At 39.9% G+C, this 19,465-nt stretch overlaps 1 protein-coding gene across 11 annotated transcripts in view; it reads right to left on the minus strand.

Moving 5' to 3' along the window:
* Window positions 1–3,046: 3,046 nt before the first annotated feature.
* Window positions 3,047–19,465, minus strand: part of CBFB (core-binding factor subunit beta) — a 76,517-nt gene continuing 60,098 nt past the window's right edge. For all 11 annotated transcript variants that reach the window (XM_055297982.2, XM_055297980.2, XM_055297983.2 and 8 more), the window contains one exon: window positions 3,047–5,386. In XM_055297982.2, the coding sequence (XP_055153957.1) occupies window positions 5,364–5,386 (23 nt within the window). In that variant the 3' untranslated portion in view covers window positions 3,047–5,363. The remainder of the gene's footprint in view (window positions 5,387–19,465) is intronic.

The following is a 19,465-nucleotide window of genomic DNA, read 5'->3' on the forward strand; positions in this document are numbered from 1 at the left end:
CTCTTTTGCCCAGGCTGGAGTGTGGTGGTGCGATCTCAGCTCACTGCAAGCTCCGCCTCCTGGGTGCATGCCATTCTCTTGCCTCAGCCTCCTGAGTAGCTGGGACTACAGGCGCCCGCCACCACGCCCGGCTAATTTTTTGTATTTTTTAGTAGAGACGGGGTTTCACCATGTTAGCCAGGATGGTCTCGATCTCCTGACCTTGTGATCCACCCGCCTCGGCCTCCCAAAGTGCTGGGATTACAGGCGTGAGCCACCGCATCCACCCTCAAACGTCTTTAGGGGAAGCTTTTATTCACCACCCAGACTAGAATAGATGTACTGTAAGAGCCAGTATTTCCAATATAACTTAAACAGTGTTACTGCCTTTGGTCAGCTTTTGAGCTAGACTGTAGATTCCTTGTGAGCAGGGAACATGTTTATTTTGGACACTGGATATTTCCCCCCCTAAATGATAACCATACTTTGTTTTAGTCTCCAAAAAAAAAAAAAAAAAAAAATAGAGCCTCAACATTTTCCATTTTTATTTTTATAGGTAAGATCTTGCTCTGGTGGCCCAGGATGGAGTGCAGTGGCAAGATCATAGCTCACTCTCATTGCAACCTCAAAATCCTTGGCTCACATGATCCTCCCACTCCAGCCTCCCAAGTAGCTGGGACTTAAGAGGTGTGCACCACCATGCCTGGCTAATTAAGAAAAATATTTTTGTGCAGATGAAGGTCTTGCTATGTTGTCCAGGCTGGTCTTGAGCTCCTGGCCTCAAGCAATCCTCCTGCCTCAGCCCCCCAAAGTGCTGGGATTACAGATATGAGCTACTGCGCCTGGCCTTTTATTTTCATCTACTCACATCTCCTCAACATTTCTGAAATCTGAATGAGGCCAATAACGACCTTAATTCTAAGTTGCCTAAATTTTCTAACCAAAAGCTGAGAGTTGACTAAAACAGTGACTTATCTGTTTTAGAATATTCTATATTTAAACAAACTAAACCGCCATTTCCATCCATGATTTCACTCTGTGACTGTCATTTTTTAGCTTTGGAACATTTTTGAAATGCCATATATGAATACATGATGGTGATGCAAGAAAAGGGATTGATGCTATCTAGGGGGAATCATGCATTCAAATCTGCAAGACTGAAATCTTACCTTTAAAGAATGTTTAGATTAAAACACCAAAGGTATCTTTTTTTTTTTTTTTTTTGAGACAGAGTCTCGCCCTGTTGCCCAGGCTGGAGTGCAGTGGTGCGATCTTGGCTCACTGCAAACTCCACCTCCTGGGTTCGCACCATTCTCTTGCCTCAGCCTCCCGAGTAGCTGGGACTGCAGGCGTCCGCCACCACGCCCGGCTAATTTTTTGTATTTTTAGTAGAGACGGGGTTTCACCGTGTTAGCCAGGATGGTCTCGACCTCCTGACCTCATGATCTGCCCACCTTGGCCTCCCAAAGTGCTGGGATTACAGGCGTGAGCCACCGTATCTGGCAAAACACCAAAGGTATCTTATACGTAGTTACATGTATTTGGTAATATCACTGTGGTGGTTTAGAAAGATGTCCACAAATGCTTTGACATCCCTGCCTTCAACAGATGAAGCTTAATATTCCTCCCACTTTGAGTGTGGACCAGACCCAGTGACTTGATTCTAACATACAATATGGCAGCCCAAGATTCAGTTCTAAGACTGTGCTTTTGGCTGGGCATGGTGGCTCACGCCTGTAATCTCAGCACTTTGGGATGCTGAGGTGGGCGAATCACTTGAGGTCAGGAGTTTGAGACCAGCCTGGCCAACACAGTGAAACCCCGTCTCTATGAAAAATACAAAAATTAGCCGGGCATGTTGATGGGCACCTGTACTCCCAGCTACGCGGGAGGCTGAGGCAGCAGAATCGCTTGAATCCGGGAGATGGAGGTTGCAGTGAGCTGAGATTGCACCACTGCAGTCCAGTCTAGGCAACAGAGCGAGACTCCATCTCAAAAAAAAAAAAAAAAAAGACTGCTTTCAACTTGGGCGTGCACTCTCTTGGATCACTTGCCTTGGGGGAAGCCAGCTACCCTGCTGTGCACTGTCCTATGGAAAGACCCAACTGGGCATGAAACAGAAGGAGGTCTCTGTCCAACATCTAGCAAGGAACATCTGCCTTTAATCTAGCAGGCTGCAAAGAACCGAGGCCAGTCAATGACCACACTAGTGGGTTTGAAAGGGGATCTTTCATCCAGCCAATCCTTGAGATGACTGTAGCCCAGGATGACTCTAACCTTATGAGGAACTCTGAACCACAACCATTGATCTTAGCTACTTCCAGATTTGTGACTCACCTGTGGGATGATACGTATTTATTGTTTTAAGTTGCTAAGTTTTGGGGTAATGTGTTATGGATAACACAATGGTTTATAGATTGAAAAGCTCCCCATTGCCAAATGAGGCATAAATCAAGTAAGATATTTTTCACCAAGCAGCCCCAAGCTAGCACATCCAATTATGTTTCTAGAAGTGATATACTTATTAAAACCATGCTGTTACTGCTCAATTTTTTGAAATTAACTCTCAGAGCATGAATCTTACTCTTTAGAATTTCCCTTAATGGTGTCAATTCAGAATTTAAAGGCATTTTTGTCATTTGCAGTAAGTCTGGTGGTTAATGAGTAAATCTGTTTATTATGCGTCAGGCTTAAGGCATACTTCCAAAGAAAAGGGCTTTTCTGTTGTAGGAAAATGCCAGGAGTTTTAAGAATGTTTGATATAATACCAGCACAATCAAAACGGCTGTATATTTCCAAAACAACTAGCTTGAAAGATGGAACTAATTTGGATGTGTAATTTAAAATTCTTTCTCCCAACATCACTACTTTATGGTCATATCTCACAGGATGGGTAAATCAAACCAGATTTCTTGAAAACCATAATATACACTGCGGGATTTGTATACCTTGTGATACCTATATTTAAAGTAGTCTTCTTTGGAATCAACAGAAATTACCACTAGATGCCACTGTTGTTGCTTTCTTAGAAATTACTGGGTTAGGTCAATAAAGAGCCAAGACCCTGTTTTTACTACACGGAAGTTTATTGTGAAAGTAATTAAACAAACAAACACACAGTATGGCTAATGGTGGCAAAAGCAATCTGGTAGCTTAAGGCAAGTTTTAATGGAGATGAATTTAGAAAAGATGATGCAATGATGTAATTTTGTTTAAATATAGATTATGAAAAAATATCAAATTGCATCAATAACTTAATAGAAGTAGTTTTCAAAGCCTGTACTACTGGAGAAAAAGGGCTCATGATCTTAATGCCAGCATTAAGACAGACAGAAGCAGCACGGTGCTAAATGACAGGAAAATCCAGTATTTACATTAGGATGGTAACAGGAACATTTAAGAGCATTTGATCTTATTTACTGGTGGACTGAAAGCCCTTTGCTAGACAATAGAGGAAATGTACCATCATCATGTTATTTAAAAAAATTTAAGTGCAGAAGTAAAAAACCAAGGAGCTCTGTAATAAAGTAACATAAAACACCACCATAAGCATCACTTAAAAAGCGATTCCCTCAGGGGAAATTAGGGCACTGAGTGTGTAAACATGTGAGCTGTACAACACCAAAACCAACCAAATTTATTCATAGTACTTATAGTTATGCAAGATCAGCATGGCCTTTAATGATGCATTATTGTTTATAACAATTTAAACACACTCCTTACCATGCATGATTTCAAATATATAACAAATATTTTTATTCGATACAGGATATCCGTTTATGAAATAAGACCTATATACAATGAAAGTAACACCTCCCTCATCAATCAAGTACAGTTGTATGCTTTTTAAATGCAATGACCTTATTCAGACTTCAGTTCATTTTCTGAATTGACTGTGTCAGTTTTTCATCCTTTAAAATAATGCCATTTTATGATAAAATACATTTTTCAAAAATTCAGAAACGTAACATTTAATAAATGTGATCATGAAAAATATTTGTAAGGAGGTGCCAAATGACTTAGCACTTTTTTCCAGTCTGTATCTAAAAAAAAAGTTGCAATTTGACAGTAAGCCTATTTAAAAAATATTCTTACATTAATTCATCTCAAAAGGTTCTATTAATAGTCCTTTTGCAAAATACCATATATATAACTGTGAATGTTTTTTCCAGAATTAATGGAAGAAAATGTATCCTCTGCACAGATGAACATTTTCTCTCTAAAACTAATCTTTCATCACCCAGCATGTTTTTATAAAAGCATGCAATATAAAATACACATAAAAGCAGCTATCTTAAACATGATTTTAATACAATATTACCTTTGTGGCTGATTCATCACTGTCTCCAGTTTAATATGCTGTTACATACATGAAGAAGCTCCAGTATCCCTTTTCTGATTGACTTTTTAAAAAAATCCCTGAATAAAACAGAAGCCAGCCTGTGACTTCTTTAGGCATTTCAGTAGAAGATCATCTATGGAGAATATCTCCAACCAAACTCATGATTACAGAACAGAAGCTAAAACAATCTGGGGCAGAGTACAGAGTTAATACCAATTTAAAACTTTTATGTTTAAAAAGAAAGAGCCTGTAATCCCAGTACTCTGGGAGGCTGAGGCAGGAGGATCGCTTGATGCCAGGAGTTCAAGACCAGTTTGGGCAACACTGCGAGACCCTGTCTCTATTTAAAAAAAAAAAAAAAAGAAAGAGTGCTGATTACTAGCATTTAAAAGGATACTGCAACTTTAATAACTGTAAACTTTGTCAGAAGGCTGTGGCAGACAGCTCTATGCTACTAGGTTTTTAGCCTGTAAATAATGCAAACAACATCAGCAGTTTTAAAATGCTATAGACTATAAAAACACAAAAGGAAATGGGGCAAACAAAATATAAGAATGCTTATCTAAAATGAAGCTGTATAACCAAAACATCTAGAAGTACCAAAAAAAATAGAAAAAAATGATTAGAGAAAACCCTCTGATATAATTTTAATTTCTTGACCTGTTTTAAATGACATGAACTTTTAAATTAAAGTGGAAGAAAAGGAGCTTTACAGTTGATAGTTTCAACTCCCTAAAATAATGCCAACAAGGTAAGCTTGCATAGAAAAAAAACTTCAAATTATTACTGGCTACATGCTTAAAAAATTAGAAATGCAGGTATTATAATCATAGTGCAAAACCATGGCAGTTTGTGATGTCTATTACTGCCTAAGGTTGAGAAACAGACCGTAGTACCTCCAGTTATCACAGTTTCTGGTCTTTTAATCAATTATTTCTACCAGCTAGAAGCAATGTGTATGTAAAGATGGGCAGCACACATCTGCTGTGCTATTAATTAACGAAGTTTGAGGTCATCACCACCACCTAAATTGGAACCAGGACTAGGGTCTTGCTGTCTTCTTGCCTGCAATGACAAAATCATAATTTGGGGTGAAAAAGTGTTTTGACAATCAAAATGCTAGATATACAAAATACAAGACAGTAGCACACAGAAAAACTTCATAACTAAAAAGTTTTCAACCAATATAGTCACATGTAACAGGCAAAAAAAAAAAAAAAACAATTAAGATTATGTCTGACATATTTTACTAAAGTTTCCTTAAAAATCAAGAATAAAAATCATTTTTATTCAAAAGACAATCACCATAAATATGTACTACGTATAAAAGAACAACAAATCTAGCACTGGGCGCAGTGGCTCACGCCTGTAATCCCAGAACTTTGGGAGGCTAAGGCGGGCAGATCATTTGAGGTCAGGAGTTCGAGACCAGCCTGGCCAAAATGGTGAAACCCTGTCTCTATGAAAAATACAAAAAAATTAGCCAGGCATGGTGGCAGGCACCTGTAATCCCAGCAACTTGGGAGGCTGAGGCATGAGAATCCCTTGAACCTGGGAGGTGGAGGTTGCCATGAGCTGAGATCACACCACTGCACTCCAGCCTGGACGACACAAGTGAGATTGCATCTCAAAAAAAAAAAAAAAAAAAAACAAAAACAAAAACCCAACAACAAATCTATATTTACAGTTTTGGAAAAAGAGGATTTAACTTTAACACATTAGCCAACTGCCTTAGAAACAAACTCTTCCTTTTAGTAATAGCTGACATTTATTGAGTATCAGCTGTCTGCAGGCACTGTTCTAAGTACTTTCCATGAATTAAATAATTTTTTAGACAGATGGGGTCTTGCTATGTTGCCCGGGCTGGACTGCAGCGGCTGTTCACAGGTACGAACATAGCACATTACAGCCTCAAACTCCTGGGCTCAACCAATCCTCCTGCCTCACTCGGCCTCCCAAGTAACTAGAACTATGGGCACATGCCATGGGACCTGGCTAGAACTAATTTAATCCCTCCCAACAACCTATGACAGAAGTGCTATTATTTATCTCTATTTTACAAATAAAAAAAACTGAGTCACAGAGAAGTATATGTTCTACTAATTATATGACTGAAAAATGTAGCACTTTATGATGGATAAAGTATCATCTCATATGTTAAAAATAGAAATATAAAATTAGAGTCCTGGGTGCACTTATATTCCCAGATTTTTTTTTTTTTTTTTTTTTTGAGACGGAGTTTCACTCTTGTTGCCCAGGCTGGAGTGCAATGGCACGACCTCGGCTCACTACAACCTAGCCTCCCGGGTTCAAGCGATTCTCCTGCCTCAGCCTCCTCAGTAGCTGGGATTACAGGCATACGCCACCACACCCGGCTAATTTTGTAGTTTTAGTAGAGACGGGGTTTCTCCATGTTGGTCAGGCTGGTCTCGAACTCCCGACCTCAGGTGATCTGCCCGCCTTGGCCTCCCAAAGTGCTGGGATTACAGGCGTGAGCCACCACACCTGGCCCCAGATGTATTTTTTGTTTGTTTGTTGTTTTTTTTGAGACAAGGTCTCGCTCTGTCGCCAAGGCTGGAGTGCAATGGCATAATCTCTGCCGACTGCAACCTCTGCCTCCCAGGCTCAAGCGATTCTCCCACCTCAGCCTCCTGAGTAGCTGGGACCACAGGCACATGCCACCACACCTGGCTAATTTTTGTATTCTTTGTAGAGACAGGGTTTCACCATGTTGCCAGGGCTGGTCTTGAACTCCTGGGCTCAAGCCATCTGCCTGTCTTGGCCTCCCAAAGTGCTGGAATTAAAGGCATGAGCCACCATGTATGACTCAGATGTATTTTTTTTTTTTTTGAGACAGAGTCTCGCTCTGTTGCCTAGGCTGGAGTGCAGTGGCGCGATCTTGGCTCACTGCAAGCTCCACCTCCCGAGTAGCTGGGACTACAGGCGCCCGCCACCACACCTAGCTAATTTTTTGTATTTTTAGTAAAGACAGGGTTTCTTTGTGTTAGCCAGGATGGTCTCGATCTCCTGACCTCGTGATCCACCCACCTCGGCCTCCCAAAGTGCTGGGATTACAGGCGTGAGCCACCGCGCCCGGCCCAGATGTATTGTTATAACAATATTTAACAATTAAGAAGCTTGACTAGGGCTATAAAATAAAAATTAGAAAAAAATACTTCCTGTTGACCAAATCTGTTTTAAAAAAAGGCTTGACAATTATAAACACCAAGATTTCAAGATTCACTTTGGAGTAAACATTCCTATTTAAACCCCTTATGGTAAATTACTTAATAGAGAGACTCTCTCTCTATATATATATTCTCCTTCACAAGTTCTAATTTGTGGTTATTCTATAAGCTTTCTTTACTGCCTCCAAATGTTGGCCAAGCACAAACATCTGTTTGTATCCAGAATCTGGTACTAAGTACTTTCCATGAATTAACTAATTATTATTATTATTATTTTTTTTTGAGACAGAGTCTCGCTGTTTCCCAGGCTGGAGAATAGTAGCGCAATCTCAGCTCACTGCAACCTCCGCCTCCCAGGTTCAAGTCATTCTCCCACCCCGCCTCCCAAGTAGCTGGGAGAACAGGCATGCACCACCACACGTGGCTAATTTTTAAAATATTTTTAGTAGCAATGGGGTTTTGCCATGTTGGCCAGGCTGGTCTCGAACTCCCAGGCTCAAGTGATCCACCCACCTCAGCCTCCCCAAAGTGGTGGGATTACAGGCGTGAGCCACCATGCCCGGCTGAATTAACTCATTTTTTTTTAAAGAGATGAGGTCGGCTGGGCGCAGTGGCTCACGCCTGTAATCCCAACACTTTGGGAGGCCAAGGTGGGCAGATCACCTGAGGTCAGGAGGTCGAGATCAGCCTGGCCAACATGGCGAAACTCCATCTCTACTAAAATACAAAAATTAGCTGGGCGTGGTGGCATGCGCCTGTATTCCCAGATACTCGGGAGTCTGAGGCAGGAGAATCGCGTGAACCAGAAAGGCAGAGGTTGTGGTGAGCTGAGATTGCGCCGTTGCACTCCAGCCTGGGCAACAAGAGGGAAACTCTGTCTCCAAAAAAAAAAAAAAAAAGAGAGAGAGAGATGAGCTCTTGCTGTGTTGCCCAGGCTGGACTGCAGTGGCTATTCACAGGCACAAACATAGCACCCTACAGCCTCAAACTCCTGGGCTCAAGTGATCCTCCTGCCTCACCTTCCCAAGTAGCAACAGTTTTCCCATGTTAGATAACTGCAACTCCATTTCACCAGTTGTTTGAGCAAAAAGCTTTGCTCTGTCGCCAGGCTGGAGTGCAGTGGTGCAATCTTGGTGCACTGTAACCTCTGCCTCCTGGGTTCAAGCGATTCCCCTCCCTCAGCCTCCCAAGTAGCTGGAACTACAGGCACGCACCACAACGCCTACCTAATTTTTTGTATTTTAGTAGAGACGGGGTTTCACCATGTTGGCCAGATGGTCTCGATCTCCTGACCTCATGATCAGCCCACATCAGCCTCCCAAAGTGTTGGGATTACAGGCGTGAGCCACCATGCCCAGCCTTTTTTTTTTTTTTTTTTTTTGAGACAGAATTTTGCTATTGTTGCCCAGGCTGGAGTGCAATGGCCTGATCTCAACTCACTGTACTTCAGCCTCCCAGGTTCAAACAATTCTCGTGCCTCAGCCTCCTGAGTAGCTGGCATGCGCTTCCATGCATAACTTTTTTTACTTTTAGTAGAGATAGGGTTTCACCATGTTGGTCAGCCTGATCTTGAACTCCTGACCTCAGGTGATCCTCCTGCCTCAGCCTCTCAAAGCACTGGGATTACAGGCGTGAGCCACCAAACCCGGCCTCTTTCTTAAAATTCTGATATATTTCTCTAGCATATTTTAACTGCTTTTGTTAGCAGAATGGACAATGACTAAATTTTAGCACATTCTTTTCAATTAAATAGGTTATAGTGCATAGTCACAGATCGAAAGAGCTATGGAATACATATGCATCAGAAAAGCAATTTATGTTCCATACACAATCAATGCTAAACGTAGTGTAAGGACAGATCAATTCTGCAAAATCAGAGATGGTGATATAAGCATCTGCTTTCAGTCAATGAAGGTTAGAAAGGGGCCAAGCAATGAAGAAACACTGAGAAAAATCAATCCTAATTATATATTTATAAATCACTCTAGCCGTAGTACCAATAATACTTTGTGAAAAGAGTATTTCAGCTTTTGTGTCTTGGGGCAAAAATAATTTTCAAATTATTTTAATAATAATGGGATTACTCCAAATATATGACAAAGAACAGTCATCAGCAGCTGGAGTTTTCCCTACTGGTCACAGCTGCACAGAAATAGCCATGGATTTGTTTAAAATATTACATTTTTGATAAAAGCACAGAGAACAGGAGTAAAGAAAAGTTGTCTTGCTATTATTTGTGGGTTTCGTTTCTATTTACATTGTGAAGGCACTGAGGAAGATGTAAGGAAAGACACTGTGATGAAGAGTCAAGAGTAGGAACAAAAAGGAGGGGCCCGGGCACGGTGGCTCACACTAGTAATCCCAGCACTTTGGAGGCTGAGGTGGGAGGACTGCTTGAGCCCTGGAGTTCAAGACCAGCCCGGGCAACATAGTGAGATCCCCATCTCTTAAAAAAAAAAAAAAGAGGGAGGACGTCTAACAATACAAATGAGAGCACAAGAGGGAAGAATGAGAGATCTGGGAGGACATTTAATGCTAGAAGGGAAGATGTATTAACCGTCATATGAAGGAAACAAATACAGAAACAGATTTAGGTTCAGTAAAATAGCTTCCATAGGACTCGAACTTAACAGCTGAATAAGCAGCTGCTTTAAGAAGCAGAATTTCTTACTGTGGCAGTTTTCTAATGAAGGTTTTTGAAGGATTTCCTCTATGGGTAAACTATACTACATGATGGCAAAGAAACTCTGAACTCCATCATCCTAAAAGCACAAAGTTTGTAATTTCTAGTTTCCTTCTCCTCAGTCATAGGGCCTTGACTCTAACCTTTTAATAACAGTTATTTCAGAATTAGGGTTTTAATATAAAGCACACATCCATGAGTCTGATTTCAGAACACAAATCTGTTCTTAGTATTTATGAAGAATTAATCTCAACATTGTGCTACAGACCTCTTACTACCAGTTGCTCTCCTGTTTTCTCTCAGTATATCATCTCCCAGGAACAAAGCAAATGGAGTTGCTAGGAGGCAGTCATGAGATGACTCCAAATGAGACGAAAGAACAGACACCAGTAGCTTGAGTTTTCCCTACTGGTCAGAGCTATGCAGAAATAGCCACGAGGAGGGGGTATCCAGAATGAAGAAAATTTCCTGGTTGATCTCCACTCTTTTAATATTGAGATTTCAAAAAAAAAAAAAAAACAAAACAAACTGCTGAAAACTCTTCATGGGAAAATTCCCTAACAATTAAAAACAACTATATTTTATTGAGTGTGTACTATGTCCAGATACTGTAGTATTCACTTTTCGTTTGATACTTGGCTAAAAGAACAGCTGGGCATGGTGGCTCATGCCTACAGTTTACAGCACTTTGGGAGGCTGAGGTGAAACAATTATTTGATCCCAGAAGTTCAAGACCAGCCTGAGTGACATAGTGAGATCCTGCCCCTACAAAAAATTTTTAAAAATTAGTTGGGCATGGTAGCACGTGGCTGGAATCCCAGCTACTTGGAAGGCTGAGGCAAGAACTGCTTGAGCCCAGGATATTAAGGTGCAGTGAGCTGTAAGACTGCACCACTTGGCTCATGCCTGTAATCCCCACACTTTGGAAGGCCAAGGCGGGCAGATCACCTGAGGTGAGGAGTTCGAGATCAGCCTGGCCAACACAGTGAAACCCCATCTCTACTAAAAATATAACAATTACTTAGGCATGGTGGTGCACACCTGTAATCCCAGCTACTTGAGAGGCTGAAGCAGGAGAATCGCCTGAACCCAGGAGGCAGAGGTTTCAGTGAGCGGAGATTCGGCCACTGCACTCCAGCCTGGGCAGCAGAGTGAGACTTTATCTCCAAAAAAAAAGATTGCACCACTGTAACCTAGCCTGGGTGACAGAATGACACCCTGTCTCTAAAAAAAAAAATAAAATAAAATTCAGGGGGAAGGAAGGGAGAAAAAATAAATAAAATTCTGAACATAGAATTATAGAATTTTAGAGTGGCAAAGTACTTGAGAGATCTGATTCAACTCTCATTGTGCAAATGAGACTAAGGTTAAGTGATTTCCCCCAAGTAACATAGTTGGAGGCAGAGTCAGAACACAGAATCAGACCTACGGAAAAGATGAGCCTTTAACTTACAATTGGCATTAATGTCAGCCTCCTTAGTCACTAGTTCTCCTTATTGCTAGTTCTCCTTATTGCTAAGTCTGGAGGAGACACAAAGCACAAATTTTAAGTCCCAACATGAGAGAAAGGAATGCACTTTCCCCAAACTCATTAAAAAGGTTAAAAAGCAGCCATAAAAAAGAATGAGTTCATGTCCTTTGCAGGGACATGGATGAAGCTGGAAGCCATCATTCTCAGCAAACTAACACAGGAACAGAAAACCAAACACTGCATGCTCACACTCGTAAGTGGGAGCTGAACAATTAGAATACATGGACACAGGGAGGGGAACATCACACACAGGGGCCTGTCAAGGGGTGGGGGGAAGGGGAGGGAGAGCATTAGGAAAAATACCTAATGCATGCAGGGCTTAAAACCTAGATGACTGGGAGGCTGAGGCAGGAGAATCGCTTGAACCCGGGAGATGGAGATTGTGGTGAGCCGAGATCGTGCAATTGCACTCCGGCCTGGGCAACAAAGGCGAAACTGCCTCAAAAAACAAAAACAAAAACAAAAACATAAAAACAAAACAAAACAAACAACAACAACAACAACAAAAACCTAGATGATGGGTTGATAGATGCAGCAAACCACCATGGCACAGGTATACCTATGTAACAAACCTGCACATTCTGCACATGTATCACAGAACTTAAAGTAAAATTTAAAAAAAATTTTAAAAAGGGTAAAAAAAAGTCAGCAGACAATTATAAACATCTGTCAGATAAGCAGACTGCGAGAGCTGTTCCAACAGGCATGTCAAAAAATATAGTTCTTACAAAGTATGCAACCTAAGGAAAACTTCAAATATAAAGTAACATTTCAAAATGAAATAGTGGGAATTAATCTACATTTCTGGGCTTGGACCATGATGGCTCTACCACTTTAGCTATGTGACCTTACGGAAGTTTCTTATCCTCTCTTAGCCTCAGTTCCTCAAAATGAAGAGGTAACTTACAAGAGCATTTAAAGATCAAATATAAAGCCAAAATTATAATGTACACTGCCTGGCACATAGGATGCACTCATGATGCTGTTATTATAACAAAGATGCCTATCACTTCCCATTTACATTTATGAACTTCTCAAATAACTATTCAAATGTTGAAAAATCCATATCTTGCAGATGGAATAATTTTTAGAAACTAAAACAAGGCTAAAACAAAAATAAATCTTAATAAAGTCTATCGCTCCTCTGATAGAGAACCAAGACTCTCTTCCTCTGGTAGTGGGGGAAGTCAGATTTCGTATCCTTTTCCTCCTTCATTAATCTTCTTCCGATTCTCATTCTCAGTCTGAGTTCATACTCCCAGTTCATTCTCATCTACTGCCATTACCCAAAACACAATCCAGGAAGGCCTAGCACAGACATATTCTCATGTTGATTTATCCATACACAAGAAAGAATACTGGTAGAGTTAGATGATTTGAAAACTGAAGTCTTTGGACATTTAAAATAAATAGAGGCTGAGATTTTTTTCTTGGACCACACAGAACCGAAGGCCCCAAAACTATGCAAAATACAAATACAAAAACCACATAAAACTTTTTGCCTGTTTTTATTTCCAAATAGTTTCCACATAAAATTCTCCTATGATTTGAATTGTATTAAAATTGCTCATAGTAGGATAAACAATAATTTACCCATTCTCTGACATTAAAGACAACCATTTATCTGCTGCCACTTTATAATCTAACCAAATGTAGACATTTTTAAGATAATAGAGAAAATATCTTTAAGCACCCTGTCACCTTGGAGCTGAGTTAAAAGCCAAGAGTGCTATTTTACAGTTTTAGGTCAAAAGGCCAATCAAGTTGAAGGCAGTCTCTGGAAACAGAGACTAGTGTACAAGTTGCTATCTTTCCAACTCAACTATGATCAGAGCATGAAATCTGTCCTTTATTAACCTCAATCTTCCTTCACAAAAGACATCTGAATTAGTTATAGACATATATACCCCAAAAAGAAAGGTCATGGGAAACATGTCAACACTTTCAGATCAAGGAAGGATTCTCAGACAGAAAAGGCGCTAGGATGCTTCTATATAGCAACAGATGCCAATGGAGAGCATTTCACAAAAGTAACATCTGTGATTATTTTTTATTTTTAAAAGCCTTTTTTTTATACAAGTACAGAATAGTGCCCAAATTGTTAAGTATGTAATGATGAATTTTCACAAAGCAAACACACTCACCTAACTAGCACCCAGGTCAAGAAGTAACATTTACCAGAACGTGGGAAGTTCTCTTCATACCCACTTCTAGTCACTACTCAACCCCCAGAGTAACTGGTAGCCTCCAACAGAGCCAAGAAAAGTCCAAAATCCTTTACTGGTTGTTTCAAAAAACCAAACCAACCAACCAAACAAAAAACACCAGAATCTAAAATAGCTTGGTAAAATAGTATCTTCGACTTTCACAGTCTAAAGTTAGGATATGACTACTTTTACTGCTTTCCTGCCACTCCAGATATGTTGTGAGCCAAGTGCACAGAAAGGAGGGGTAAAGAAACTGGCTTTGACTGAGTCCCCATTCTAAGCCTCAGATACTGAGCTCTGCAACAACCTGGGAGGGAGTTTTTACTGATGAGGCTCAATGAGAACAAGCAACTTTCTCAATGCTATGTGCCAACAAGTAGTGGAGCCGGGATGCAAAACCTTGTGCTCATTCCACTACATCGAGAGTCCTCGTTATGTTCTGCCACCCACTGGGTTCCGTAAAAACACCCCCAGGGACACCAGAGGGAGACCAGAACAATCCCTACCCTGGCTTTGCCCAGAGCAGTGCCTTTTAAAAAAACTATTTTATACAGTGGGGCTCTGTATACAATTTCAAATGAAGGAAGGGTTTCACATAAAAAACAGCCTATATGCCAGGGAATAGAGATAGCAAGGTCTAGAATCTTCTGTTTTCATTATTCTGTGTAATACTAAAAGCAAATTTTATTTTCTTCTAAATAGGTAATTAATGATACAAAATTCATAAGGTATGGAAGATATACAGTGAAAAATAGTAATTTGCTTATTTTGTCCCCCAGGTACCTGGTTCTCCCCCATAGTTTCTAGTTCCAGTTTCTTACATATTCTACTAGAGAATGACTATGCACATTTAAACAAAGATTACCCACAGAGTAGGAAAAATACCCAGAGAGTAAGATATTATACACAGTACTCTGTACCTTATGTATATCATTTTAATGTATATCAATGATTTAAGAGTATTTGGTAAAGGTTACTAACATAAACAATGCTTCTTCATTTCACTATAGTTTCTCATTTCAAGTTAGTGATAATCTGCCATTACCCCTGAAAGGTAAAGAAAATATTGTACTACTGAAATAGGCTGTTCCAGAAAAATGAGAAAAAGAAAACACTAAATCCTATCATGAAGGATCGAAAACTTTCTAAATTTTACACATGGTGAAATGGAAGAATGCTCAAGGAATTTTAGAACTAGTTTCAGGTTAAAAGACTCTGTTGAAAATCAAAACCCCTTGGGCCACCAACCACTTGGAGTTCTGCTTCCCCCCTTAGTAATCTTAACCTTACACATAGATTAAATACTCACGAGCACCAGTGTTACAAGTTTAGCATGGCAGGGCTGGAGGCCTCAGAAGTTATCCAAACAGTGGAGGACATCCCTAAGCCTCTGTGCTGCTAGGATCTCAAGCTTCCACAGGCCGTTTACTGACTTGCTGCCACCCACGAGTTACCACTGTTCTCTGGCCCTCCTCTCCAGTCAGGCATCAGGACCACCCACTAGAACCATTATTTTTCTTTTCTGCCTCAGTCTTTTCTATTCCAGGCAAAACGGTTCTTAATCTCTCCTGGCAGATTTTATTTTTCAGCTTAAGCATATTTACAGGTGGTGTGGAAATTAATTTCCCAGCGCTAAGCTGTATTTGTGCAGGCCTCCTGGTTAGGAAACTGGTTTAAATACTCACTTTTTCTTCCATTAACCAAATATTTGAGGGAGAGCAAGTCAATTAATTTTTTGGAGACTCTCAGTTTTATCAACTGTAATAATGTTAGATTAGATGATGTTTGAATCTCTAAAGATATCTAAATCACAGAGGGGAAACAACATTTTTCTCCAATATTCTCTTTTAAGGAAAAAGAAGGTAAACTGCAAGAAAATAAGCTGACATTAGGAATTTTTTATGGATGGAAAAAAAAAAGACAAAGAAACAAAATATATACACGTAAAGTGCCAAAAGACACACAAACCCCAAACTCCCCTATGTGATTGCCAGTGCATGCGCTGGAGTCAGATTCCAGCCCAATTTTCCAGATGACAGTCCTCTACAAGAACTGATGTTTTAAATTACTGCCATAAAGGACTACAAGATCTTAAATCATTGATGAAAATATAACTGTTATCCCTATGCTCTAGTTCATAATGCAGGGAAAGTGCCTTGATACACTTCAGAGAACTAAAAGGACGTTCTTGTTAGCCAAATAATTCAATTAACTGGAACCAGCATTATGGTGGAGCTTTTAGTGCTAAAAAGAAGTACTTTAGAGCTATTATTTACTGTAGGCATACACATACCAAGCATCATACTAAGTGCTTTACAAGCATTTTCCCATTTAATACTCAATTTCTGTGAGAAAATTAGGGCTCTTGAGGCAAGTGATGGAGCAGGAATCTCAACTAGGCCTGACTACAAAGCCCATGCTCTCAATCACTGACAAAAAAACAAATAGAAACAATCTATCTGAGCAAGAAATTATGTGACACTTCATCAACAGACTACATTTCTGTTCATATATACATATAAACTCACATACCAAAATATTCTTCCAACATTTTAAATTAGAAAAATCAAATTAACAATGTATTTATTTCTTTCTGTGGGGTCAGGGAGACAGGGTCTTGCTCTGCTGCCCAGGCTGGAGTGCAGTGTCACAATCATAGTTCATTACAGCCTTGACCTCCTGGGCTCAAGCGATCCTCCCACCTAGCCTTCCAAGTAGCTGGGAACACAGGTACATGCTACCATGCCTAGCTAGTTTTTAAATTTTTTGTAGAGACAAAGTCTTGCTATGTTGCCCAGGCTGGTCTTGAACTCCCAGGCTCAGGCAATCCTCCCTGAGCCTCCCAAGGTGCTGAGATTAAAGGTGTGAGCCACCGCAATTTAGAATAGAAAATTCTTAAGTCAATTAATCTAGAGTTTTATGTAAAGCAAAATACATACAAAAGCTTTCAATAGTTGTTCCATTAATTGTCAAATAGTTAATCTCCAAATATAATGTAGCTGAAGAGCACTTTTTAGAAAATGATTCCTATATTCATTTAAAGCCATGTTAGCTTGCTCCAGAAATACTGACCAATCACACTCTCTGACTTGGCAGGCTCTCTTACTCCTCTATGCCTTTGCATACACTGTTTGTCCTGCCCAGAATGCTTTCCCCAACTTGTCCAGCTGGCAAAACACACTTTTCCTTCAAATCCCTCTAAGTGTACTATCCTGTGAATTTCCCATGCAGAGACAGACTTAAGCTTCCTCTACACTGCCGCTGTCCCCTTTTTGAACCTCCATTATGTACGGTGGTTGCTAAAGTACACTGCAATGATCTGTTTATCCATCATTTTTCCTCAAGACTGATAGCTGATCAAAGACAGAAACGATGCATTTTCATCTATATATTTCTCAGTCCCTAATGCAGAATACAGACCAACACACTTGGGGTTTATTACTTTACTTAACTAGTTAATATAAACCAACAGATTATAAATATTTAGAATCTTTCCAGAGACCATTAATTTGTATTATCTACTTGAACTATCCTAGCAGGCTCTCCTATGATTCTAGTTTTCAGACAGGCAGGATAGGGGCTGTTTTTTGAAGATATCCAATGAACAACTAAGCAGTGTACAAAGCATTGTGGTAGGTAATGTGGAAGACACAAAAATCAGGGGCTCCATCTCATGGGATTGCCGTAAAGCGGAGGGCACAAATGTTTATAACTGTTTCAACATGTTGTTCAATAAGAACACTAGTAGAAATAAAAAGTGCTACAGAATGGAAGGGCTTTATGATTATGACTAAGAAGAGTGAGGAAAGGCCTGACATTTAATGACAACATTCAGGTTGGGCCTTGACGGACAGAAAAGAACATTCTACATCAGGGAACAAAGAGCATGAGCAAAAAGGTTCAGAAATGTAACAAATGTATATTATACATTTTAAAGCTTCTAAATTTTACAGATACAGAAAGAAAGGGCATGGTGTGGAAGTCTTGTATTCACATATATGAAAATCACAAGAATTATAACAGCATCAAAGAAAACAAATATATCACATATATCCCTTCTCTTAGCTAACAAGTATTCTTGGGGACATCCTCAGCTGCTATCAGCCCATTAGATTAACTCACTGACAAAGAGATCTAGCAATCACTAAAAGATACTAAATTTTAGGCTGGGTGCAGGGGTTCACACCTGTAATCCCAGCACTTTGAGAGGTCAAGGAGGGAGAATTGCTTGAGCCCAGGAGGTTGAGGCTACAGTGAATCGTGTTCGCACCATTGCACTTCTGCCTGGGCAACAGAGTGAGACCTTATCTCCCCACCTCCCCCCCCCCCCCAAAAAAAAAGATACTAAATTTTATTTCAAGTCTGGGCACGGTGGCTCACTCCTGTAATCCCAGCACTTTGGGAGGCTGAGGCAGGTGGATCACCTGAGGTCAGGCGTTTGAGACCAGCCTGACCAACATGGTGAAATGTCGTCTCTACTAAAAATACAAAAATTTGCCAGATATGGTGGCAGGAACCTGTACTCCCAGCTACTCAGAAGACTGAGGCAGGAGAATCGCTTGAACCTGGGAGGCAGAGGTTGCGGTGAGCCAACATCGTGCCAACACACACACACACACGCACGCATGCACGCACAAACACACACACTTTAATACACTAACCACCAAATAGGCTTGATTTTTAAATGTATTCTAAGTAAATATATTTTAATACAACTAGAAATTTTATGTAGTACTTTAAATAATATTAACAATAATAATAGCACCTGACACCTAGTCAGTGGCACATACTCTAAAAGTGGTTTCACATGTATTCACTCATTTACTCCTCACAATGACCATATGAGATAGGCAGGATTATTACTCCTATTTTGTAGATGAGGAAACTCAGTCATAGAAAAGTGAAGTAAGCTGTCCAAGCTGACAAAGTAAATGACACAGCCAGATTCAGACTTCTGTCTGGCTGTAGAGTCTGGGCTCTTAGCCACTATCTGCACTCATGCATGCACACAAACACACGTATGCACACACCTGAATTTAAATAATAGTGTACATATAATTTTGTGCTTGGAAAAAACCCACAAATTTTCTTCATTATGTAACATTGACTTTAAAACTTAAAAAAAGGGTAAAATACACATATCATAAAACTTACCATCTTAGCCATTTTTAAAGCATACACTCAGTAGTGTTAAGTACATTCACACTGTTGTGCAACCAACTAGAACTCTCTTCATCTTGCAAAACTGAAACTCTATACTCTTTAAATAACTAACCCCCATTTCCCCTGGCAACCACTATTCTACTGTCTGTAGATTCCAAAAGTATGTAGGACATGAATTTAACAATCTTAGGTACATAATACTGATTTTTAACACCTGGAAATGGTTCTGTTTAGTTGATTTATTATAATTATATTTTAATGTGTTTTGATTATCAAAGATGAATGTGTGCTTTTTCTATTTCTTGTATGAAATGTTCATGTTGATACAAAGTTTATAAACTTGAAGCATGATAATAGTAACATTTGACAACA

This window comes from Symphalangus syndactylus, chromosome 11 (genome assembly GCF_028878055.3).
Source record: "Symphalangus syndactylus isolate Jambi chromosome 11, NHGRI_mSymSyn1-v2.1_pri, whole genome shotgun sequence".
Taxonomy (NCBI): domain Eukaryota; kingdom Metazoa; phylum Chordata; class Mammalia; order Primates; family Hylobatidae; genus Symphalangus; species Symphalangus syndactylus.